General features: G+C 29.7%; 2 protein-coding genes across 12 annotated transcripts; both read right to left on the reverse strand.

The window, feature by feature from the left end:
- Window positions 1-4,121: 4,121 nt before the first annotated feature.
- LOC107627901 (gibberellin 2-beta-dioxygenase 2-like) lies at window positions 4,122-12,446 on the reverse strand. The gene is made up of 4 exons (XM_088506201.1): window positions 12,400-12,446; window positions 9,059-9,454; window positions 5,797-6,166; window positions 4,122-4,376 (listed from the first exon to the last, which is right to left on the reverse strand). Exons 1-4 carry the CDS (start codon window positions 12,444-12,446, stop codon window positions 4,122-4,124), a joined length of 1,068 nt encoding a protein of 355 aa, XP_088362327.1.
- Window positions 12,447-15,370: 2,924 nt separating this feature from the next.
- On the reverse strand, window positions 15,371-19,589 carry LOC107626042 (uncharacterized). 11 transcript variants are annotated; one of them, XM_021116413.2, is made up of 8 exons: window positions 19,055-19,483; window positions 18,732-18,937; window positions 18,294-18,471; window positions 17,232-17,301; window positions 16,487-16,540; window positions 16,061-16,101; window positions 15,815-15,873; window positions 15,371-15,613 (listed from the first exon to the last, which is right to left on the reverse strand). In XM_021116413.2, the coding sequence occupies exons 4-8, from the start codon at window positions 17,294-17,296 to the stop codon at window positions 15,488-15,490; spliced, it is 345 nt and encodes a 114-aa protein (XP_020972072.1). In that variant the 5' UTR covers window positions 17,297-17,301; window positions 18,294-18,471; window positions 18,732-18,937; window positions 19,055-19,483; the 3' UTR covers window positions 15,371-15,487. The 11 variants fall into 11 exon arrangements, with proteins under 11 accessions (XP_020972072.1, XP_088360135.1, XP_016184303.1 ...); XM_088504009.1 differs by lacking the exon at window positions 18,294-18,471 and having other exon boundaries at window positions 16,066-16,124; window positions 17,232-17,307; window positions 18,833-18,937; window positions 19,055-19,589; XM_016328817.3 differs by lacking the exon at window positions 18,294-18,471 and having other exon boundaries at window positions 16,061-16,098; window positions 19,055-19,511.
- Between the last annotated feature and the right edge of the window lie 6,137 nt (window positions 19,590-25,726).

The raw sequence follows: 25,726 nt of genomic DNA on the forward strand, positions 1-25,726 counted from the left end.
AAGCAGTCATCAAATTGATGTTCAAATGAGCAAAATCCAACTCTGAGGAAGTTAGTTAATGACATTCACATGTATATACACTTGACATGTTATTTACTAAAAACTAAAATGGACTAAGAAAAAGAAAAATCACAATATCCACTCCATCCCAGTCAACAGACGCATTGAACTCACTAATTGCATGCGAATGGATAATAACAAGAAATAATAATCCTTCTAACAGTAAAATTAATCTAACACTACAGATAATTTTCAGTAGAATAGCTGCTTTGATGAATACACACATAAAGACATAAATTAGAAAGTCGACAGACCCTCTATCGAATTCTCCTTGCAAAAACTACTCTCAGACAAAGGATTATATGAATATCTGTACCCCATGAACAAAAAAAAAAAAAGAGGTGCATATAGAAATTGTGAAAAGCTAAACAACAGCCTGTTCCTAAAAATAGTAAGTGTGAAAATAGAAACAACGAAACTGGAACCTACTTGCAATTCAAGCTGAAATTTAACTAAACAAAGAAAAGAACAGAATAAAGAGCATAAATTACAGTATTGAAGTTGCAGAACCTTCTTCAAAGCAGGGGCACCATAAAAGCATGGCCATTGATCTTTTTTGCCACGCTTTTGAAGCGTAACAATAAAAAACGTGACCAAATTTCGATTCAAATGCCACCCTCACAAAAGCGTAGCAAAAAAAAGCGTGGCCATAGACTTTTTTCTTATAGTGTAAGAATTTGTAATGTCATTTTTATTTGAAAATATCATCACGTAAATTTTTTTTTTAATTCATATCTTGAAACTTTTGGAAATAAATTAAGGAGATTGACGGCAAATGTTTTAGAGATGTGAAGAAAAATGATTTTATAATAAAAATAAATTATCATTATTTATATTATATTAAATATTTTATTTGACTTTAAGATATTGAGTAATATTATAAACTTACCTTTTTTTTTAAACGGTATAATTCATGAAGATCAAGTTACAAGAGCCCTTATTTTCTGGGTTTAACCCAAGTAGTGAAATATAAGAATTCATAAAGCGAGTGTGACTAAGTCTGTGTTAATGTTAGTGTAAGACCAAAACATGGATATACATTCGTATTGTTATGAGTATTAGTGACACATTAATGGTATAGATAAAGATAATATCAAATTGTCAAAATATGAATCTTTTAGATATGTTATTTATATTTTTGTTTGTTTCGAATTATTTGATGGGACATGAGAGTTTTAGAGACAAATTTTATATCCAATCAATTATAGATCAAAAAGTTAATGCATGAAATAAAATGAATAAACAGAATATTTCGTATATGTTCTCATATGAGACTTATGCCATAAAATTGATGAATTTATAACTAATTAGTTTTGATATTTTTTTGTTCAGGCTCTATCTAATGGAATTTACAAGAGTTGCATGTAGAGGAGAACATCACTTGTTTTCTTTTAAAGTCTAAATGCAAAGTAGTGACTGCTCCAAAAGAACTTATCAATAATGAGAATTCAAGAATGTATATAGATTTCACATGGTCAAGAGTGTATTTAGATTTAAGGAGGAACTTGGGTTAGTTTTCTGCTATGGAACAACTAAAACAGTAAATGATAAAGTTATATAGTTTTGGGTTGATATTATTAAGAATATGGGTTATAATTTTCAATCGATTGAGTTATGCAAAAACCATGCTTCCTTGCAATTTTCAATCAATTGTTTAGTGATAAACTGTAATTCAATCGATTGAGTTATAATTCAATCGATTGGAGTTTGATAGTCCAATTGATTGGTTTTCAAGGAAACACGATTTTATGATTCCTCACGAACGTCACGGATCAAATTTAATTTTTTAATCTATTGGAATAGCCAAAAAATTTATTAGGATCAATGGAAGATCTAATTCGTTATTGTTTTTGTTCTTGATTGTTAATAAACATGATAAATTTATGATAAAATAATTATTTATAAAATAAAAAATTGTTTTTATAATTAAATAAAATATATGGGGTTAATTTGTAATTAAATTAAAAAAATGACTATTTAGCAATTATTAAAAAAACTTAAAAAACATGTTTTGTTATGGGACCATTTAATGGTCCAAACGTTCTTAGACCACGAATCCGGTGCTTGTTTGAATTCTTTAACATGCTTTACGGAAGAAAGGATATCTATTTAGTATTTTAAGCAATTTAAATTCTTCTATAATAAACTTTATACTGTATATGTGAATAAATTAAGTAGTTTTGATGATTTTAAAATTTGATTATGAAAATTTAAATTAAGGTTCGAGCTTTAGAGTTTTGTATATTAACCTAAGCAAATTAAGCGGAATGATTGAAGGTGATAAATTGAGCTAAGATGAACGGCACATAGTGTCTCTAAGGCAGGTAGAACTGCAAGTGCAAGTGAAGGTTGAGTGAATGAATGCTAAGACAAATATAGAGAAATTTTGAGCAGATTTATTTTCCATTAAAATCTCAGAATGTGGTGATTTCAAAAAAGAAATGAAATATTGGTCTAAATTTACTTACGAAGATGGTGCTATGATATCATAATAAAATTGAAAGAGTACATAAAGATTATGTAGAAATAAAGAGTGAAATACAATAAATCTACATTTGGTCCAGAAGAAGATTAAACCTTTGAGTCATGTAGATTTATTTTTTTAAAAAATTTACACGTGTATTTGTCACTTAAATTTTGAACATTAAAAAATATGTAATTGTCTTTATTAATTTTATACAGAACTCATATTTTTTTAATAGATCAAACTAAATAATATAAAGACAGATAAATATCAACTTATTATGGGTATACAAGTTTATGGAGTATCATATGTAAAGGATTTCATTTTAAAAAATGAATCTAACCTTTTATTACATGGCGAAAATTAAAACTTATATAAAAAACAACAATAATTTACAATAAAGTTGTTATAGATATTTTTAAATAATTACATCCATATTAGTTTCTTATGTAATATTTTTAATATTTTCTTTTTTACACTAAATTAATCTTAATATTCAAGGCCTTCAAATAAATAAGTACAATTCTTTCATTCAAATAACACAATTTTTTTTATTGAATTTTAATTGTGTTTGAATTTATTTTAAATGAATGTTGAATATTCAAATTATACTCAAATGGTATATTCAAATAAACTAGAACAACAAAATTTTCATAAATATTTAATAGATACAAGACAAACAATTTTGTATTATTTAGCTAACATAATTAATAATTTATTTTATATTATATACTATAAATTTATACTTGATCATATATTCTTTTCTAAATTACAATTAATCTTTAGTTATTATTTGAATCTACTATTAAATGCCTCATATATAATGAATAAAAAAGTAAAAAAATTATATAAAAACATATAATAGTAGATTTTATATTTTTAAGCAGCACCGGATCCACTTAAAATTTTTTATGATTTTAAAGAGATCTTAATCTTAAAAAAAATATGTGTAAATTTGTAGAGTTTTATCATATTACTGCAAGTTGTCAAAAAAATTTTTTATGATAGTAATTTTTGTTTGGAAAGTATGAGTTTTTTATTTTAACTTTTAAGTACAAATTAAATTGAAATTTGGTTCTTTAAAAATAATTTTTTTATTTTCGTGTTGGTATTTATATTTATTTAATGTATCATGTTCTAATTGCTATGCAGAAAGTAATTTTATGCTCTAATTCATCATACATAAAAGTATTTATAGACAAAAAATGTTGATATAAATGTGACTTTACAAAATTGATTATGATTAAAAATTATATTAATGTAATATAATTTATGTTGAGATATTTTTTGCACTAAATATTAACGTTAGTTAAAATCATATTGAAGTGTAACTTATAATTCATTTAAAAATAATCAATGAAACAGATTTTAACATACACATTTTTTTTAATTAGATGTTAATATGGGCAAAAAAAAAAAAATTAAGATCAGATTATTAGACCTCTATAAATATAGGCTAGAACAATCATATATATTGAATAATAGATTTTTATTCACAAAATTTTTTTAAGAATAAAAATAATTATTAATATTAACGAACATACACTAATAAATTTTTACAATTAATCTACATTTGGCCTTACGCCCTGGTTTTACACTAGTCATTATGAACCTTAAACGGGTCAAGCCTAGAGTCCCCAAGTCTACAAGAGTACATAGCTTTTTTGTAATCATCCCATGTAAAGGGCTTATATCGACTTGGGTTTTGTGGTGGTTTCACCATCTCTGGCAGCGGAGTGATCAAGCAGTTTAATGGGGGTGCTCCGAAGTACATTATTGAGGTTCGAGCCTTCAATGTATCAGTGATCTGCACCCTGTGTCTCACGCTTGTAAATCTTTCGTTTGTAAAAACCTTCATTCATGTAACCATATTTAGTCATTCATAAATAAATGGCATAATAATTTATCACTCTATATTTTCATGCACGTTACACCAATTAATATAAATAGAATTTAACTATGAAATGTCCTTGAAAGAAAAGGAATTTTTCATTGAAAAACAAAAATGTTGGAGGTTGAAAAATAATGTTTTTATTTTATGCTTCCTTACCTAAACGCCAATTTAAGAATATTCATTTAACAATGTAATTTGTTGTCTTTATGTAAAGTTTATGTAAAGTTTATATTTGAAAATGCTTAATTTTTATTTTTTCAATTAATTGGTGCGGTCTTTTACCATATATTTTTTAAATAGGACAAAAACAATAAAAAAAATATTAAATGATTAAACATCACACATAACAATGTCAATCAAAAAATGAGGAGTGCTACACATACAAGTCTTTTTGACTTACAAGTCTTACAAGTTACTAGGCATTTTAATGCGTTATTCAACGTTTCCTATTTTCAAAGCGCTACAATCAGAACGGTTCTTCTTCTTCTTCCTCTTCTTCTTCTTCTTCCTCTTCCTCTTCCTTTCCCTCTTCCTCTTCCTCTTCGTTTTTTTTTTCGATTTTCATAGTTTCTGAAATCAAGCTTTGAAATTATTTTGAAGAAGAAGAAGCAGCAGAAGATGAGGAGAAAGAGAAAGAGTTCTGAATTATGCAACGAATTTTGGGTGTATTTTCTTAAATACTTTGGGTGTATTTTTCGTAATCCTTTGGGTGTATTTCTGTAATCCTTTTGAAGATAATGGAACTTCAGAAATACACTCAAACGATTACAGAAGTACACCCAAAATGATTACAGAAATACACCCAAACAGTTACAGGAATTTACCCAAACGATTATAGAAATACACCCAAATGATTACAGAAAATACACCCAAAGGATTTAAAGAAATACACCCAAAATTTGTTAAAATACATCTTATGCATAATTCAGAACTTTCTCTTTCTCCTCCTCATCTTCTACTGCTTCTTCTTCTTCAAAAACGATTTCACCATGAAAAAAAAAAAAAAAAGATAAAACAGAGAGAAAGAACGTAAATGAAGAAGAAGAGGAAGACGATGAAGAAGAACGTGCAGAAACGAAAGAAAAGGAGAAGAAGAAGAGTAAGAGGAAGAAGAACGTGCAGCAAGAAGAAGAAGAAGGAGAAAGAGAAGGCAAGAAACGAAAGAAAAGAAGAAGGAGAAGACGAAGAGGAAGAAGAATGGTTCGAAGCATGTTTTGATCGTTAGTTTTAATTGAACTTGTAAGGCTTACAAGCCTTAATCACTTGTATGCCAAGAATTACTCTAAAAAAATTTAGAGGATTATTTTTGAAAGGTACACATTTGGCCCATTAAATAAGATTTGATAGATATTGAAGTTATGGTGAGAAGAAACAAAACCTGGAGGGCATCGCCGACCAATGCGAAGAAGTTATGCGGGTCAGGAGGGACAGTGAACCAGATGCCGTCGTGGGTGGTGGCCTGGAGGCCGGCGACGTCGTTGAAGCGCATGATGGTGAGGATCTGAGGGTCAGAGTGTTCCCCAAAGCCAATGGTATTGTTGGTGTTACCAGTAGCACATGGGTCCATCTCCGAATCCGTAGTCATGCTGGGAGGGTAGTGATTGATCCTCAGCAATGAGTCACTTTCTACGTCTTTGATTAGTTTGCTAAGTGCAAACTTGTCTTGGACCCCCAAACCCTCTACCACAAGTTTAAGAATCTCGCATGCTACTCCTTTGGCTCCTTCTATATAATTATTCATAGCATCGCTGCAATTCATCAATCAATTTTCACATTAAGCCAATAATAACTTTCACTTTTTGTCCAAAAAAAAAATATCATTTAAACTTTAAATAAAATGTGTTATAGATAAGGAAAATATTAGGTGATTAATATTTTTATTTTATATTTGGATTAATATTAGTTTATTTTCTATTTTTTTACACTAAAAGTGTTGATTTCATAGTATTTTCAATTTTTCATGTGTTATATTAAATAATGGATAATGATATCTATATAAATTTAAAATTTTATCAAGCAAAAGAAATCATTTTTCAACCACGTGCATATTGTATTATTGTAGTAAAAAGAGTATAAATGTACGATTGAAAAGAAAGTTTGCTAACCCTTTGTTTGTTAACAAAGTTGCCATTTAATAGAAGGGCCTTACTAATAATGCGTAGAAAGAAAAGATCTTCTACACAGATGTCACTTCCTTGGTTAAAGTTTTTGCAATTGACAAGTACTCTGGAGGGGACATTTGCTGGAGTGGTTCAGTTGATGCAGAAGTTAGCCATGAATTAGTGCTATAGTCATGGTTAATTAATGTTTGGTTTTAGTGTTTTTTTTTTTTTTTGTGACTAAACAAGGAAAGAAACAAAGCAAAAACTATTCTAAATTCGAGCGGATGATTCGTTGAAGATCAACACCAGGCTCAGACCAAATAACATGATTAGAGTTACTCTTGGCACCATATTTAGCCATCCAATCCGCAGCTCTATTTGCTTCTCGGGACACCCATTCAACGTGAACAAGCCAAGGACGAGATAAAAGCTCCTGAATCTTGTGAACCAAATCTGTTACTTCAGATGGATACCCACTTGTAAGCTCATGCATGATGGGCAGAATGTCAAGGCAATCTGTTTCACATATAATATCCCTCAAACCGCAATCCCAAGCTAAAACCAGCCCCCTCCAAGCAGCAAATAATTCACATCTGATTATAGACCAAGGGGAAATGCTTCCAGAGCAGCCCGAGATCCAATCTCCCTTAGAATCTCTAATAATACACCCAAATCCCGCTAAATTTGAATCCATATACAAGCTTGCATCACAATTAACTTTAAAACTATTGCCTACCGGTGGTTCCCAACACAGGCAATTTCGGAGAGACCTAAAGGCATTGCTTCGATTCCTGTAAACCTGTAAGTCCTTGGTGGTAATTCTGGCCAAGGCAACAACCTTATGGTCTGTCCAAAGATTATCAGTGTTGAATATGTCATTGCACCTAGTTTGGTTTTAGTGTTTAATATAATCAATACAAATTTCATATTTGTATAATATATATGTGGGGCCGGATTTAATATAACAGACGGATGTTAGTCTTTTATGCCTTGGGTCTAATATAAATGTTTATTTTAAAAAAAATTATTTTGATGACTTTGAGACAAAACTATAATATAATTTAATAATTTTTCGATAAAATATTAGAATAAAAATTAATCTTATTAACGTTTAAAATTGCATGAATAAAAAAATATTATTAAATAACTAAAAATATTTAACTAATAATTATTCAATTGTCTTAACTAAATTTTTAGTATATAATTTCTTACTTTTAAATTTTTCTCAAATTTATTGGTTTTTATTTTTTATCTTATTTGTTAACTTAAATTTTTATTAGATTAATTTTTTTTTACTGTTTTTTCAACATTTAAATTGAAATTATATATTAAAATTTTTTATAGAGACCGATCTCTAATAATACTATAATAATTACAATATTAATTTAACTCTTAAAATCTTTTCATATTATGATTTAGAATAAGTAAATTAATTTATTTTTTAATTTATATAATTTTTTATTTTTCTATTTTCTATAGCACTTCTTAAATGTGTGGCTTTTATATATTAATATTAACTTAAATTTATCTTTTTAGACGTAAATTTTGTTAATGTACGAATATATAGAAAGATTTATTAGAATTATTTTTTCTATAAAAAAAGATACTCTAAAATAATAATATTACTAAAATAATAAAGTAATATTTTAATTACTTTTAAATTTGTAATATTTACTATTTGTGAGTCTCATTATCTTAATCTAAAAATAACTAATAATATAAATTAATTCATTTTTTTATTAAAGACTAATAAGAGATTAATTATTTTAAAGTAATGATTAATTAACCTTTTATTAGTCTTTAATATAAACAGTGCAAATTTAGTATTTATATAATATTAATATAAGTCCGGTTTAATACGAGTAGGCGGATCTTGATTTTCGAACGATTGAGTCTAATATATATAGAAGTGTTGCATGTTATATTTTTTTGGTGTCTATGTTGCAAGTTATGATATTTATATTAATATTGGTGTAACTTGTACCCAAAAAAATAATATTGGCTTAATAAGGAAATACTATGATGGCTTTAGGATATCAAGAAGAGAAAGTCTAGGGGGCCAGCAACTTTTGTGTTTTGTGACCAGCACTTAACCATCAAAAGAAAAGTGAGTGATCTCCCACCATTGAATATAATCTCACACCATTAAAAACATCATTGATGGCCAATTGATGGTTACAAAACACAAAAATTGTTGCCCCCTAGCACTCCTCTAAATGAATAATAAGGTATCGAATAAATGAATAATAGTATAAATAGTTACTTTTGACATCTAAATGTAAATAATTAGTTAATACATCAACTTCTAAATTTTTTTATTAAATGAATTTTTATAGAAAAAATATATATATATGGATCGGAAGTGAAAAACATTCATGGATCAGAGTGTGCGTGTATAATCAATATATAGTGTATTACGTAGTTATTTTCATATATATATAGTGTATAATTGTCTGTACATCAAAATTAGACATACTTATAAATATGATGCATATAAGATTTTGACCTAATTTTAAAATGAGGTGAGGACATAGATACCTGAACTTGTTTGGATGATTGGAGATAGATTTGGAAGATTCAGAAATAAAGAGAGGATTGGTGGGAAAAAGGAGATACTCAAGTTCACCAACATCGCCATTGTTGCCAATGTTCTTGCATCCATAGCCAAAAGGCTTTGTTAGTTGCTTCTCCGAGTTGCTTTTGGCAAAGAACTCAGCACCTTCCTCTTCCATTCTTACAACCACCTCTCTTGGAACATTGTGATTAACAACTTTGAAAATTCCAAATTCCTCACAAGCCTTCACCACTTGTTTGGACAATTCTATCCTATTTTTCATGGATAGATCAATTATTGGAATTTCCATTGTTGTTTCTTCTTTTGTTTTCTGTCCTAGTTTGTCTTGCTTTTTGTGGAGCAAGAGTGGTTCACAGTACCTACAAGATCCAAGTATTTATTCTTTTAGCAAGAAAGATACTAGCTGAAGACCCATGCATGCAGTTGCACAGAATCATACAATTTATCATATCTAAAAATATATTTTATCTATAATATTTTTACTTTGTAATAGTAGTAAATTTTATTCAACTATATTTAGAAATTTTTAATTGTCATTTTTGTTTTATATTCTTTTTAAAATGTCAAACATTATTTTTACAATGACATTAATCATTCTATTAATAGCAAAAAATATTTTTTAAAGTTAAAATCTTATACCTTAGAACTTCGTTTCCGAAAGTGAAAATATTATAAATATAACATATATTGAAATTACAATAAAATCTTTAAAAAATCAAAAAATAAATCTATACAACATACTAAATCATAAAATGAAAACTCCTAAATCTTAAACTCAAATATTAAATAAAGTATTAGATATGGAGCAAAAGATATCATCTTGAAGAATATTAGCCAACAACTTAAAGCATTAGATAAAAATTCAAAACCAACTTACACAGTTAATTACAGTGAATATAAAAGAAAAAGCAGGATATGAAATAAGAAAATTTCAAAAAGCATATAAAGACATTGTTAACTTTTAACTTTGCACCTAAATATTGTTATCTTCTAATTCCTTCGTTGATCATATGATATCACAATTAAAATAAAGATCTACTCTAAAAAATATAGATGATGTGATGGAATATATTTTGTAGGATATTTAAACTTCTACACCACAAATGTTTATAGGAAGTATATATATAGAGGAGGAAAGGGTGCGTGGTATCTATTATGCACCCTCCGCAGATATTATGCATACTAATAGTTGTTGGTCATTGCTAATTATTATTGTTCAAAGTTATAAACGTCTCGTCTATCACATCACTGCTAATTATTAGTATTATTTTTTGTGATGAATGTATTGGTCTTATTTTTTTTTTAGTGTACGTAGTATACACTGGCTTTTTTTCCGCTCGGTACATGCATGGACAAGTTTTTCGGCACATTATGCAGTTAGCTCATAAGTATCAGATATTTTGGAAAAGAAAAGGGTATATATGAGGATAGGATAATAAGTTGAGAAATTTTAAGATGGAATTATAATCTTTTAAAGAAAATAAAGTATTAAGTAACTTCTATCAAAATTTAGTGATAAATTTATAAGTTTATGGAAAAAAAAATATTGAATAAATTTTTAACAAATTAAAAAATTTGAGTTTTTAGGCCCTTAAAAAGTATAATACTAAACATGATTCATCCTTTTTTTTAGAGATTTACAAGTTGATGACTTTTTTGGGTTTTTCTTTTTCTTACTTACAAAAAGGATATGCTCCTTTGAAATTTTACTTGTCCATAAAAATAGTCAAATACTTATTAAAAAAAATATTAAATATTTTAATAATTTTATTTTCAGTACAGCATATGGTAGTTAAGATTAACAAATAAAAATAAATTTAGATTAGTCTAATAATTAATTTATTATTTTATTTAAATAAATATCATAAAATTTGAATTTTGTCTTATATATATAATAATTTATTAATCAATAACAAATTTTTATATGAACATCAAATTTTTGATAAATTAATTCTTATAATATGTCGGGTTGAGAAGTGCTATACTAATAATAATTAAAAAAAACATTAACAAATAACATTGCAATCACGCGTTTAGGTTATTTCACTCATCAGAGAGAGAGAGAAAGGAAATACATTTTATTCATAGAATGATAGAATTCAACTAAAAAATTTTAAAAAAAGAGGTTAAATTTTGAGACAAGCAGCAAAACGATTCAAAGAAGTTCATATTTCCTAGTATTAGGACAAGTATCTAATTATGTGCCTTTAATATAGACACCAACTAAGACCTTATATTGATGAATATTGCCTAATTATACGTACACTTGATTATTACTATTATGTACATTCAAAATTTGAAAGGCTACGTAGACTGACTCGCATTAGAAGCATTTCAATTTTAGAAAATTATATTATCTCAGCATCAGCAGGGAGTGTTTGTCCTCACACGACGGCTTGGTTTGATAAAGCTTTTGCTTTTTAAAAGTAGCTTATGAAAGCTGTCTTTTAAAAGATAACTTTTTAAAAGCTGCAGCACTTACGTTTGGTAAAATCAAATTAAAAATAATTTTTAATAACTACAAGCACCACAATTATGTTTAGTAAAACAGCTTTTAAAAGTTAAAAAAAATTATAATAAACATATTTATAATAAAAAATAATTTTTTTTTCAAATTTTTTAAAAATTTATACAATATTTTAAAATAAAATAATGTTAAAATAAAAAATTCATAATAAACATAAATATAATAAATAAATTCTTTTATTTTTTAACTTTAAAATTTTATATAAGTATCATAAAAATTTATTTTATCCTAAATATCATCACTAAAAATAAAAAATAAAAAAATATATGAAGATTAGGTTGAAAAATAAAAAATATATGAAGATTGTGTTAGAATTTGTGAAGGTTAGGATGAGAAGTTAGAAATATATAAGGATTTCAATGGTAATATTTTTTTTTTTTTGTGACTATTTCAATGACAATATAATAGCGAGAAATATGTGCGGGAAAATAAAAAAAATTTGGTAAGCATAAGCCAGCTTTAAAAAGCTCCTTCCTAGATGCTTTTAAAAGCACCCCTAACTTTTAAAAGCCGTAAGCACAAGCACTTGGGCTTTTTAGTTTACCAAATACAAAATGACGTGCTTGTGCTTTTTAAAAGCACAAACACCTCTTGAAAAAGTTTTACCAAACTCAGCCGACATGATATGAAAGCATATTTATAATAGTATATTAGTTCGTTTTATACGTCACTCACGTAGTGCCTTAGAAAAATTATTATCCCACCCAAATATCTAGGAATGAAAGTATATGCACTTTTTTTTTCAGAGTTCCCTTCAATGCATGGTTGAGATGGAACCTTACTTCCAATCTGAGCAGCAACCCCAACGAAAACTGGATTACCATCTTCATGGTGACTTGCTGGTGGATGTGGCGGTGGCGAAACAAAGAAATTTTCAACTCTCCTTTCCGAAGACCTAACGACGCAGAAAGAATAATTCACTCATATGTCTCTGAAATTTCTCAAGCTTTTAAAAAAGAGAATTTGATCAAGCCAAGGGAAAATAGAATTGAGAGGCACACCTCTTGGTCACCACCAATGGAGGGATGGATCAAAATCAACACAGATGGAAGCTCATTGGGGAACCCAGGAATAGCGGGATGTGGAGGAGCATTGAGGAATAGCGACGGGAGATGGGTTGCGGGTTTTGCAGTTAATCTGGGGCACTGTACCGCTTACCAAGCAGAACTTTGGGGTGTACATCACGGTTTAAAAACTGCTTGGGATTTGGGTTTTAAGAAAATAGAAATTGAAACTGATTCTAAATCAGTATTCGAAGTACTAAAAAGGGGGAAGTATAATCAAGAGCATCCTAATCCTATCCTCAGAAGCATATTTGTGTGGATAAACAAACAGTGGCAAGTGACTATTAAGCATACTCTAAGAGAAGGAAATAGAGTGGCAGATTGGATTGCAAAAAGGAGCACTAGCAAGGAGTTGGGATACCACTTTATTGACAATCCACCCATAGAGCTTAAAAGAATTCTGGCTGATGATGTAACAGGGGCTATCTTACCCCGTTTTGGCTATGATTTGTAATTCTTTTCCTTTTTGGGGCTGTTAAGCCCCCTTCCTTTACCAAAAAAAAAAAAAAAAAACAAAACAAAAATGGTCATAATTTGAATCGAGAAGTTAAAATATTATTCGTGATTAATTTATAGCAATTATATGATTTAATGTATGTTAAAAAGTACGAATAGAATCGAAGTCAGCTGGCTTGATTTTAATATCATATACATATAAATATTCTTCTTTCTTTTTTATTGATGATTAGGTGATATACGTAAAAATAATAATTATTGTTGTGTATATACAATAATTAATATTCTATTCTAATAATTGTACCAAAACTTGTTAGTTTGTTGCTTGCATGAGTTGCATGAAAGGATCATCACCAAGCTCATCATATCATATGGAGATTCCTATAATGGTTTAGTATAAATACTAAATACTTATATTAATTCATGATTTGTTGATCAACACTAATGAACAGTAGTACACCAATTATTTTTGATACAACGTAGTACACTAATTATTTTGCTACGTGTCGATACCCCTTTTATGTATGGATATTGGATTCTCTGTACTTGTCGAATTTTACTCATAGCCCAACCAAACATAATTCCATTTTTCTTATAAGATCATCATTTTGACCAGTCATCACATCTGTATGTCCATTTTCAAAGCCCCATTCAAGTAATTAATTACTTTGGAATTTATCTGGTCCCGCCAATTTAATGTAAAATATTATTAATTACACCTATTATATTATCGTTAATGGCATTCATTTTCAGTACAACATATGGTGGTTAACATTAACAAATAAAATAAATTTAAATTAGTCTAATAATTAATTTATTAATCTATTTAAATAAATATCATAACATTTAAATTTTGTCTTATATATATAATAATTTATTAGTCAATAACAAATTTTTATATGAACATCAAATTTTTGACAAATTAATTCTTATAAAGTATAAATTAATTTTTATATAAACCAAAAATTTATGAACAATTTATTTTTAAAATTACAAATATCGATTCTGCTAAAGAATTAATTAGAAGTGTAGCCAATTAGAACTAACTAGTTAAAAAATAAGAAACTTAATATAAAAAAATAAAATAATTTTTTACTGTTCTAATTTTTCGAATTTTAAAATTAAGAATATAAAAAATTGACTTGAGTTGACTTATGTTATAGTTAGCTCTCTATATTTTTTTTATATATATATAAAAAAAAATTGACAATACTATTTTTAATTAGTGCTAAGTAATATGAATATGAGTAGTATAAAAAATTAATCTCGTATTAAAAAATTATAGTAAATAAATAATCTATAAAACAAAAATTGTATTAATTTAATGTGTTAAACTTTTAAGTTGACATGATATGGTGTCTTTTTGTGTTATATTTTTTTATTTAGTTCCTCCTTAATAAAATCTCTTCAGTGATGAAGCATTTTTCAAGTTATTTAAAAAAATAAAATGACTAAATATTATAAAGTATAAATTTTTTATTTAACAATGATTTTTATAAAAAAAATTATATGAATAAAAAGTTATTATTTGTAATTTTAGTAGTGTCACTTCATTATGTGTATATATATATAATAAAATCGATCTTCGATTTAAATCTTAAAATTTAAAAAAAAAATTTATATTTTTTTTAGAAAAAAACCAACAAATTATGAGTACACTACTAAAAAAACTAATCTTAATATTCCAAACTACTGTTGAATATATAAGCATCAGGCTTTATATATTATTTTTTCTAAAATTTGTATAGAGGCAACGATTTATATAAAAAATGGGAGGACAAAATTATTGTCCTTTCTAATTCAGTACAATCTGATCATTTTTACTCATTTAGTTTTGTTAAATAATTTACCCTTATAAATATGAATAATTATTCGAACATTTTTTCTTAGAAATATATTGGTAGACGTATATGTATAAAAGAATCATTATATTCTCTCTGTTCTCTGTGTACACGTGTTATATGAAATATGAATAGGAATCTAAGTAGCAATAATAGAATGAAGTAACAAACCCTCGACATTTGGAAAAAGATCTCACTATGGTGTAGAAGTTTATATTATTATACACATGTAAAAAACACATGTTATTTAATCTTTTTTTATAGATGATTCCAATATATTTCCTCCATATATTATTTGACAGGTGAGGCCAAGATTTGGGAGGCAAAAACTGACGGCTACTAGGTGGTCAGATGCCATAGGAAATTAATTAAAAAGATTGCAGTAGATTAATTAACATTAATTTATTAAATAGTAATTGTTTTTCTAACAAAACAGCAAAATCTGTCCTCCCTCTGTGTACTTTTGCCGCTTTTTTTGACCAATTTTTTTATCATTTTCCAAATCTACAGGGTTGTCCTTCCTCTGTGTAACTTTGGATTTTGTGTAATAGCCGCCTTTTTTGACCCTTTTCCAAAGGCCATTGCTACGGTGCTTCCTTCCGCAGGTGTGTGGTTGGGAAAAAAGCGTGCCTAACCCAAAGGAAATCAACAAAAAAATCGAATCCAGAATGAGGGAAAAAAAACAAACTTGAAAGTTGAAAGTGACCCCTTAAGTGACCAAAAAAAGAAAATTAGAAGATGCAATTAAACCACAATGAGTAATAAAAACAGAAGTGTTAAACAGTGAAATAAGGGTGGGCAAAAAAAAGAAAAAGGACCTGAAACACAAACCTCATATCTAAAAAGAGAGCCACCAAGGGAGTGAAAGCGAAATAGCATGATCTTCCTGCCTGTGTGACAAGTTTCATTGCAAATAAAAACTTATTAAATTCAAGACTATATATGCCAAAACAGCAGGTTTAAGCCAAGATACTGTAAACATCAAAGATAACATAACTCTAAAGGGAAATACTTTGCCACTTTGATAATATAAAAATAAAATATTTTTATTTTCTAAAATAAAAAAAACCATCTTACTTAACTTCGCCAAAAACCATCTTCTCTGAACCCAAAAGCTGCTGCACAGTTAAAGAACGGGTAACTAAAAAAAAAGGCAACAAAACCAAATTTGACTCTCAATCACTTTGCATGTAAAATCTTCGGGGAAAAAAATTAAATTAAATGTTAATGATAATTGCAAAATCAACATGGACCTCACATACAAATAAGAATCCCATTAGTTATCCCCACATAAACAAAAAAAGGAAAAGAAAAAACGAATATTTGAAAACATTAATTAGGGGTGCATACTTGAGTTCATATTTGCTTCCTTCAAAGCACACAAGTCACAATAATGCAATTAAAAGGAAGCACAAATACAAAATACACTTTACCCTAATACACACACAGCTTACAAAATAACCACGAATAACCTACAACAAAACAACAACCCACCCTACTTACCTGGATCGGGTATGTTCAACTGGCCTTTCCAATTTCTGACTTTGATAATATGAGCTGCAACCAACCACCAATGAAATTAGATTAGTTTCTTTGGCGTTAAATTGAAGATAACAAAAATGAAGTTGCAACCACTGAAAATAATATACAAACCATATTGTGGAGATCAGAGTTGAATCCCTAGGATTTGGGAAACATGGTGAGAGAAAAATTGTCCAAAAAGCTTTGCGTAAAATAATATTCTAATTGATTTTAATACACTTATGAACTTTCCCATATCAGGAAAAATTTTTTTTCAAAACCACACAAAACAACACACAAATATAATTTAAGTAAAATATGCAAGAAAAAATATCACATAACTTCATCAAACAGCTCCTTCTTCCAAGCCAACAGCTCCTTGATAATTGAAAAAGAGGGGATAAAAAATAAAAAAAGTATTTTAAATAGCTTCCAAATAAAACTCGAGTGTTGTACACTTATATATAAATAAGGCACAAAGGTAAGTTTGACTCTCAAGACAAAAAAAGGGCACAAAGGTGAATTTGACACTCAATTTGGTTGTGACAAATAACATCAGAAAAACATAAAAAAAGAAAAAAAAAACAGTAGTAAGGAAACAGGTAACGACTTCTCAACATACAAAATGAGGAAGGCAGCAATTGAAATTGAACCGTATCAAGCCACAAAGGTGAAAAATAAAATTTAAAATAACAAAAAACAGAATAATATGAATGAAGAGTCATACCTAGTAGAGCCATTGCCGCCACTGCAAACACCAGAGCAGACCATCAAAAGCAAATCGTCATCCATCACGCCTATCACTCATAAAAGAGGGAAAACAAAATATGCATTGATACAATAAGTACCCAAGAAAATAAAAAAAAAAGATCAGAGAAACAACAAAGAATAAAATAAAATAAAGGAATCCAGCAGTTGAAATTACACCATACAGATTTTTAAAGAATTTTTCACTGTTTTAACACAATAGTTTTTCGAACTTGAATGCATAAATTGATCAAATTGAAACCGTACTTGTTCACTTATTTTGAAAAGCTTTTAGCATATTCAAACTCAAGATTAAAAATCCGAAGAATACACCCAAACTTATAACAAAGAACAAAAAGAATCTTGAAATCTTTGAATGAGAAAATATCAAAAACTGAAATTTGAAAGCATGTCATTTCACTAATTAGGCAGTATCCAATTCAAGTGACTAATCAAAGCCACTAAGTTTTTGTTAAACTGATTTGAACTCACAAATACTACACTTGGTGTTATTGTAATTATTCCAGCATTTTCGGCTCGGAATAAAATCTACAAACAACAAAAGAAAACCGAGAACACAGAGTCAAACACAATTTCAGAATTTTCACACCCGGAAAAAAGGGTCCAAATCATTAACCAAAAGTAAGAACAAATTATACAGAAATTTGAGACCTTCTTATGAGTACAAATTTATTTGAGAAACTTTAAAGCATGTCATTTCTAGCACCTTAAATCAGTTAGGAAATTGAAGATATTTTAGAATTTTCACATACAAATAAAAGCCCCAAAGAACACACTAAAACTGATAACAAATAAGATAAGGAAATATCAACACTTACACTCCACACATGTGTAGTAGTAAACTCAATTTATGTTTCTAGTCAACATCATATAAAACTTTTAGTTAAAGCCAAGTTCAAAAAGCATCTGAACCAGCATGATTAAATCTGTGCATTGAACAGTTATTATCCAATTCAAATTACTAAAATTTTGCTATACAAACTTATTCAACAAAACTATCAAAATAGCTATAATAACTAACTTCTTTATCCATTATCAGAAGCCGAAGAAAAGCATGTTATTCATTCTCCTCCCTATGATCAATTAAAATCCACATTCTGATGATTTTGAGTGTTATCTTCCAACATTCCTTCCAGGGGTGAGATTAGAGAAGAGCTTTTCTGAATCAGTTGACACTAAGCATAGTTCATTTGTTTCATCTATCACACAAGCAGCAATACAAACAAAACCACCCAATTTTTAGAAGGAAATCCAAGGGAATGGATAAACAGGACCAAAAACAATTACTGTTACTGGAACACAACATCTTATATCAAAACAAAAAACCCAATTTTCAAAACAGAATCAGAAAAGAACGCCCAAACAGGGGCAAAAACAAATCCTGTTAATTGAAAGGAAACTTGAGTATCAAAGTAAACAAATATTAAAGAATCTGAAACAAGTCATAACCACTACATACCTACACCACATGATGGAAGGGGACAGAGAAAGGACAGGGCCGCCGTAAAAATTCCCACCTAACTTGTTGTTTTTCCCAAGATAAGAGAGAGGCAGAGTGACATGAACCCTAGGCTGATTTCCTCTTGAGAACTACCACCGATCTTTAAATGAATCTGACAAATCAGACCAAAAAAAATTTGTTCCCATGATCCTTTTCCATGAACCCTAATCGCACAGGCAGTTATATCAAAGAGAGAGATCAAGAAATAGATGATAGGCATAATATTGAATAAAAAGATGGAAGAAGACACGGTTTGAATTCGAGGGATAGGGAGCCATTACCAATCGACAACGAAGACGCTTGAAAAGATGATGATTGGACCTTTGTAACTGCAACCGCCGTTGCCGAGGAAGTGGGATGCGATTCCTCAGTTGCCTTGAAGCAAGCCGCCGGGATAACGCTCTTCGTGAGCATGTGAAGCCCGCAACAGAGATCTCAGTCTCTCAGCATCGCCGGCATCTCTTCGCTTAGCTCGGTGGGTTAGGGTTTAAAACGATGTTGAAGATACGGCGTTCGGGAGCGAGAAATATGCATTACAGAAATGAGAATTTGGGAGACAGGGAGAGCGATAAACAGAGCGTGAATGGCCAGAGATTATCCGGAGCAGGAGGAGTGAGTTGGCTATCTATGAAAAAAAGAAGGGGAAGGTTGGATTTAGGGTTTCAAAAGAAAAACAGAGAGGAAGGCACGCCTTGAAGCGAAAGAGAGATAACAGAGGGAAAAAGATGAGGGGAGAATGTAACGTGTGTTACCGTTTTAATTTTTTTATTCTAGGTTATTGAGGGGTACAAGTAATAGATAGATAGATACCCAAAATGAGAGCTACTCAAATGAAGATGCAAAAAACATCTTTTTATAAAGATGCTTTGTATAAAAGTGTAATTTATTGATTTGGCCACACTTCAAATAGAAACAACACTTTTATAATATATCAAAATCTAACCCTACAATCCATCATCTAAAGGTCAAAAAGAAAAATCATCACATGAAAACAATTATAATATCTTTATGGGAGTACCTACCACCCAAAATATCACCTTTGTGTTATTGCCGTTTAAGTCTTTAACCAAATCTCCCCGGGCTCCCCGGCATCATAAGAAATCTTTCAGACGGATTTAAATATTTATTTTGAATTTTGAACTGAATTGATTTACAAGGAATAACAATTTCATTTTATCACTTAAATATAATTTTTAAAATATATTTTTATATATAATTATGTCAAAAAAACATTATTAGTATGGAGACAACTTAACCTATTTTACTTCAATAATTAGATCCCTAAATAACAAGAATGTTTTTCGAAAAAAATAAAAAAAATAGAAGATAAGAATTTGTATAAGGAAAAAAAATAAAAATTTCATAAAAAATAATTATATACACAGAAAAAAAATAAAAATTTGTACAAGGAAATTTTTGTTTAATTTTAAATTTTCCCTTTATTTTGACAATGATTTAAATTTAGAAAAATCAAAAATAAAAATATTGTTAAAATATAAAACATAGCGATCTTTTTTAAAATTTTGTAACATTTTAAAGAGTTAATAAATATTTTATAGTTATAGGCACAAAAAAATATTATATAATTACTAGAAGGATTTATAATAATAATTTACATATTTATATGAATATACATCATTAACAACTTAATATTTAGTTATATGAATATAAATAATGAAAATAATAAAATATAAAAGTTATTATTTACATTACAAATTTAAAAATATATATTTGGAATCAAATTTTTGTATTGACATTAAATATCTATATTTATTTTTATTATTATTATTATTATTATTATTTAGGTTCGTATCATATTTTTTTTCCTACTCCATAGTCCATATAAAGTCCATAATTTTGTTATCATATCCTATCAATCACACAATATTTAAACCAAACAAAAAGTAAGCCCAAACATCATATATCCAAAAATTCTCTGGGACAGAAAAAAGCCCCAACGAATTAATTATGGAATTACCAATTACTAATCACCAACACCTTCCGACAACTCTTGTGATAGTTTCTGTTAGGGGTGTTTAAATATAAACCGATCCAAATTAAATCGTTTATCCAATTCGATTCAAACTGAAAATTGATTAAAACTGTACTAATTTAGATTTGATTGGATTCTATTTTTTGCAAACCGCTGGATTTAATCAGATTTTGGATCTACTTTTCATAACCGATCCGATCCAATCCAATCCAAACTGTATTTATAATTATACTTATAACATGTTCAATTTGTTATACATTTTTTTATTATTCATGTATTATTATTATTTAATAAATATTTTATGTTCAAAATGTTATTTATTTATTTATTTTAACTAACCTATAATTTTATTTCTATTGTTATGTTATCGTTGGCTTTTTAAGATATTGTTAAGACTTGTTATGTTATTGTTGATTATTTAAAATTTGATGTTGAGACTTGTTATATGTATTTAATTTTTTTATTTAAAAAACCGTAAATTCAAACCGATCCAAACCGTTTGTAATCGGATCGGATCGGATTGGATTTCCAAAAAAAATTCATCCAATCCAAGCCGCACCGCACATAAATTAAACATTCGGATCGGATGACTTTTTTTCCTTAAAACCGAACCAAACCGCACCGCAAACACCCCTAGTTTCTGCCACTTCTGCGGACTAAAACCCCAAAGTGGTCCTTGAGATTGGGCGAGTTACCCATACTTGTCCTTGACTTTCAAAATTCCCTAACAGTATCCCTGACATTCAGCTCCAGGACCCATAGTTGTCCTGCAACCCTTTCCGGCGCCAATTCAGCAAACGGAGGGATGATCTGGCACCTCCAATGCCACGCTGGAGCCAGCAACGGCTAGTTGATGTGGCAAATCTGAATTTTGTACCCAATCTGGTCCCTGGTCCCATTAAAACCCTAAAAGCTAAGATCATCCTCTTCATCGCCTGAGCTTCAAACTGCTGCTGCTGATTCCTTCTCAGATCATCCTCTTCATCGCCTCCAGCTCCAGGTAATAACACATATAGATCATATGCCTTCCATTTCGATCTGCTATTTCTCTGTTTCCTGATTGCTAGCTGCTAGGAGTGGCAATGGGTAGGGTAGGGTAGGGTTTAGAGTCAACCCTAACCCTACCGCGGGTTGAGATTTTTATATAAACTCAACCCTACCCTATCCGCGGGTTGAGAATATCTCAACCCTAACCCTACCCGCTCTTAACCCGCTGGTACCCGACCCTACCCGCGGGTTACAAAAAATGCAACGTTATTATATAACTTGATGATAATTTAAAATAGAATTGACTTTTATGTAAAAAAATTTGTTAAATTATCAATTAATGATCTTTTTTTAATGACTAAGGATCTTTTGTATTTAGTGAGAAGTCTTTAGTTCAACATCCACTTAAAATATATTTTTATATAGGGGTGTCCATGGATCGGATCGTATCCGTAGATCCACGGTAAATATCCGCATCCGATCCGAAAATTGTGGATACGATCCGATCCGCAAATTGATCGGATCGGATCCGATCCGATCCGCATCCTTTGCGGATCGGATCGCGGATATCTGCTCTATATCCGCGGATCCGCAGATCCGCACTATAATAATTAAAAAATAAATAAATAAATATATGATTGGTATTATATTTACTTGTTTGTATGTTTTAGTTAGTAATTATTATTTTTATATTGTATTATTTTATTTTTGTTATTTAGAGAGAGTTTGATTTAAAATATTTTAGGAATAAATAAGTTTAAAAGTAAGAAAGAAATATTTTTATCGAATTCTTTTACATAGAAATATGATTAAAAAGAGAAGGTTTAATTATGCGGATATATCCGATATCCGATCCGATCTGTGCGGATCGGATCGGATCGGATCCGGCACTAAAAAGTGCGGATATCATATCCGATCCGATCCGATGGAAATTGTGCGGATCGGATCGAATTTTCGGCCATATCCGATCCGATCCGATCCGCGGACACCCCTATTTTTATATAAGTATATAATATATACATATATAGGGTGCGGGTTTGTCGGATAGGGTTGAGGCTCAACCCGCACCCTACCCGACCCGCACGAAAACCCTACCCGCACCCTACCCTACCCGCTGCGGATCGGGTTGGGTACCCGCGGGTAGGGTACATATTGCCACCCCTACTAGCTGCTGCTACCATAATATGAATGTAACTTGGCTAAATTTCAGTTTCCTCTAAAACTGTAATCACTCAATACTAAAAACTATAAGCTGCCGCTGCTTTTGTCAGTTTGCAATTGTTTGATGTAGCATTGCATTGTGTTACTTACTGTAGACATGTGCTGCAAATGCAAATGAAAAAGGTGACAAGGCTTCCTTGATTCCTCACTCCAGACGGCCTGCACTCCCCTCTCTGCAAATACCCCCATGGTCATTAGATGCCGCATTATCTTCTTTCGCAAAGACGGATGGTCCTTCCACATCCACCTACTTTAAGGACCCTCTCTCTTAATGGTAAAGGTTCATTCTCTCCATTGTCAAAGGTTGACCACTCATTGTCAAAGGTTGAAGTGATATGTATTTGAAGCAAGGAAGTATCGTAGTCTCTTTTTTTGTGTTTAATAAATATATTATTTTTATATTTGATTTTAATTCTTGTATTGATTGTGTCATGTCCTATACTTTTACAAAATTGCCGAGTCCCCTTATCCGTGTTGTATCATATCTGTGTCGCATGTCGATTCCATGCTTCCTACATGTAACAATTGCCCACTACTGTAACAATTCATCATCTCTGCAATATTAAGCAAAATCAATTTTGACGAAATAGTTATTGTCTGGAATAAAGTGTTCAAACATGAAACCAAAGACTATTTTTATTTTTTGTTCGCATGGTACATTAAAAGTTAAAACTGTTATATTCTTTACAATCAAGTTGACTCATGATACTTTCATTTCTACACAGGTCTGCAGAGAATGCGGTTTGTTAGGATATTACAACCATAAGCTGAAAACTGGCATTTGTTCATCTTGTAAAAATGGAGATAAGATTTCTACCATGAAGCTACCATATGCATGCAAGCTCTTGATTCAGGTATGATATGCTCTTCTCGATAACTTCAATTTATATATTCTGGAAGTTCAGTTATCTGATTGAGATCCTATTCATTTATATGAAAAATTATTGTACCAACTGATAAGTGATCAACTCCTTTGTGTCTCCATTTATATGAAGTTGATTAATCTATCAATTATTTATTTTGAGCAAGAATTAATCCTATTTCACTGTTAAGTTATAAAATGATAGATCTTACGAACCATTCCAAGAATAGAAAAATGCTTTGAAAATAATCAATTTTATTACTGTATGGAGTTATTAGAACAAGGATAGATGCATTTAGTTCCAAAATAGTTTCATATCTTTGTGCATTTTAATCTAGGAAATGAAATTTCTCATTTTCTCTATTACACATTACACTGAAAATAGCACAAACCGAGATCTCCATAATAACGAATTAATTTGAGATGGTTTCAGCTTTTAGCAGCCAGTGAAAGAGGGACATTGCATTGATCTAATGTGGTGCAAATAAGCACGTTAGTTGCTTCTCTTATACTTATTTTGAGAATCTAGAAGGAATAGAAGGAAAAAACTGCAAAGTGGAATCGTTGGAATTTGGAAATGGCTATATTTAGCCATATTAGTCTGCTTCCTCAGAACTCAAGCAAACAAAAATAAAATAACCAAGCTTTTACCACACTGTGTGGGGCTGTTATGCGAATCAAAGTATTAAACTAGAATAGTCAAGTGTATATGAAATTTTAAATTGGTCTATTATTTGAATTGAAAGATCATGCGCATCAGCTTTTAAAATTGCTGTTTGTTGAATGATTTGATTTGGTTCTCAAAATTTTCAGGAACTCCAATCAATGAATATTGTTCCTCGCTTGAAATTGGCAGAAGCGTAAAGTCTTTTCAGATAAAGTTGAGAGGAAAACGGGTTTATCGAAATGGAAGGCATATGATCTGTATGTGTTATTACCTGGAGCTGGAGGCGACGAAGAGGATGATCTGAGAAGGAATCAGCAGCAGCAGTTTGAAGCTCAGGCGATGAAGAGGATGATCTTAGCTTTTAGGGTTTTAATGGGACCAGGGACCAGATTGGGTACAAAATTCAGATTTGCCACATCAGCTAGCCGTTGTTGGCTCCAGCGTGGCATTGGAGGTGCCAGATCATCCCTCCGTTTGCTGAATTGGCGCCGGAAAGGGTTGCAGGACAACTATGGGTCCCGGAGCTGAATGTCAAGGATGCTGTTAGGGAATTTTAAAAGTCAAGGATAAGTATGAGTAACTCGTCCAATCTCAAGGACCACTTTGGGGTTTTAGTCCACTTCTGCGAATGCAGTAAGATTTTTCGCAGTGATATAACACACATCTATTCCTAATGTAGCCACATCGTTTCAGGTGCGGAAAAAGTTTTATTCAACACAGTAGCATGACCCAAATATTTTTCTCTGTCATTTTTTGTTATTTTATTATAAGGCAATTAAGTTGATAATTATCAAATTTAGACCACAATAATTGGTTTGACTAAATACCGATCAATCGAACTAGTCTAATTTGATTTTTTATCTGTGCTTGTATTTAAATTGGTCGCATTTTGTCAAATTTAGAAAAACTTTTTTCTTATTACATATATTTTTTTAATATTACATAATTAATTTAATTATATTTTTATATATTGAATTAATTAATTTTGATTTAAATATTTCAATGAATGACATGCTGATTGAATCATTGAGCTAGTGAATCTGTTTTTTGTCAGATAATCGACTGTCGAATCGATTTTAATAATTATGACTAAAATTTCATAAATTTAACTTAAAAAAATGAGATCAATTTAACACAAAGCATCATTTTGAAAAAAAAAAATATATCTAATTCAATATCCAACTTTTCTTTTCATATTTCAAGTTGGGGGAATGGTCACATTT

Source organism: Arachis ipaensis, chromosome B2 (genome assembly GCF_059453495.1).
Source record: "Arachis ipaensis isolate K30076 ecotype BB chromosome B2, ASM5945349v1, whole genome shotgun sequence".
NCBI lineage: Eukaryota > Viridiplantae > Streptophyta > Magnoliopsida > Fabales > Fabaceae > Arachis > Arachis ipaensis.

Coding starts and splice junctions, on each gene's coding strand:
- LOC107627901 (XM_088506201.1), bottom strand. CDS start 12,446: ATGGTAATCCAGTTTTCGTTGGGGTTGCTGCTCAGATTGGAAGTAAG. Junction 9,455..12,399: donor CTGCTCAGATTGGAAGTAAG/GTTCCATCTCAA, acceptor TGGATCTTGTAG/GTACTGTGAACCACTCTTGC. Junction 4,377..5,796: donor TGGTCGGCGATGCCCTCCAG/GTTTTGTTTCTT, acceptor ACATGAATGAAG/GTTTTTACAAACGAAAGATT.
- LOC107626042 (XM_088504009.1), bottom strand. CDS start 17,296: ATGGATGACGATTTGCTTTTGATGGTCTGCTCTGGTGTTTGCAGTGGC. Junction 16,125..16,486: donor GTTGAACATACCCGATCCAG/GTAAGTAGGGTG, acceptor CTTTTTTTTTAG/TTACCCGTTCTTTAACTGTG. Junction 15,874..16,065: donor AGAAGATGGTTTTTGGCGAA/GTTAAGTAAGAT, acceptor CTTGTCACACAG/GCAGGAAGATCATGCTATTT.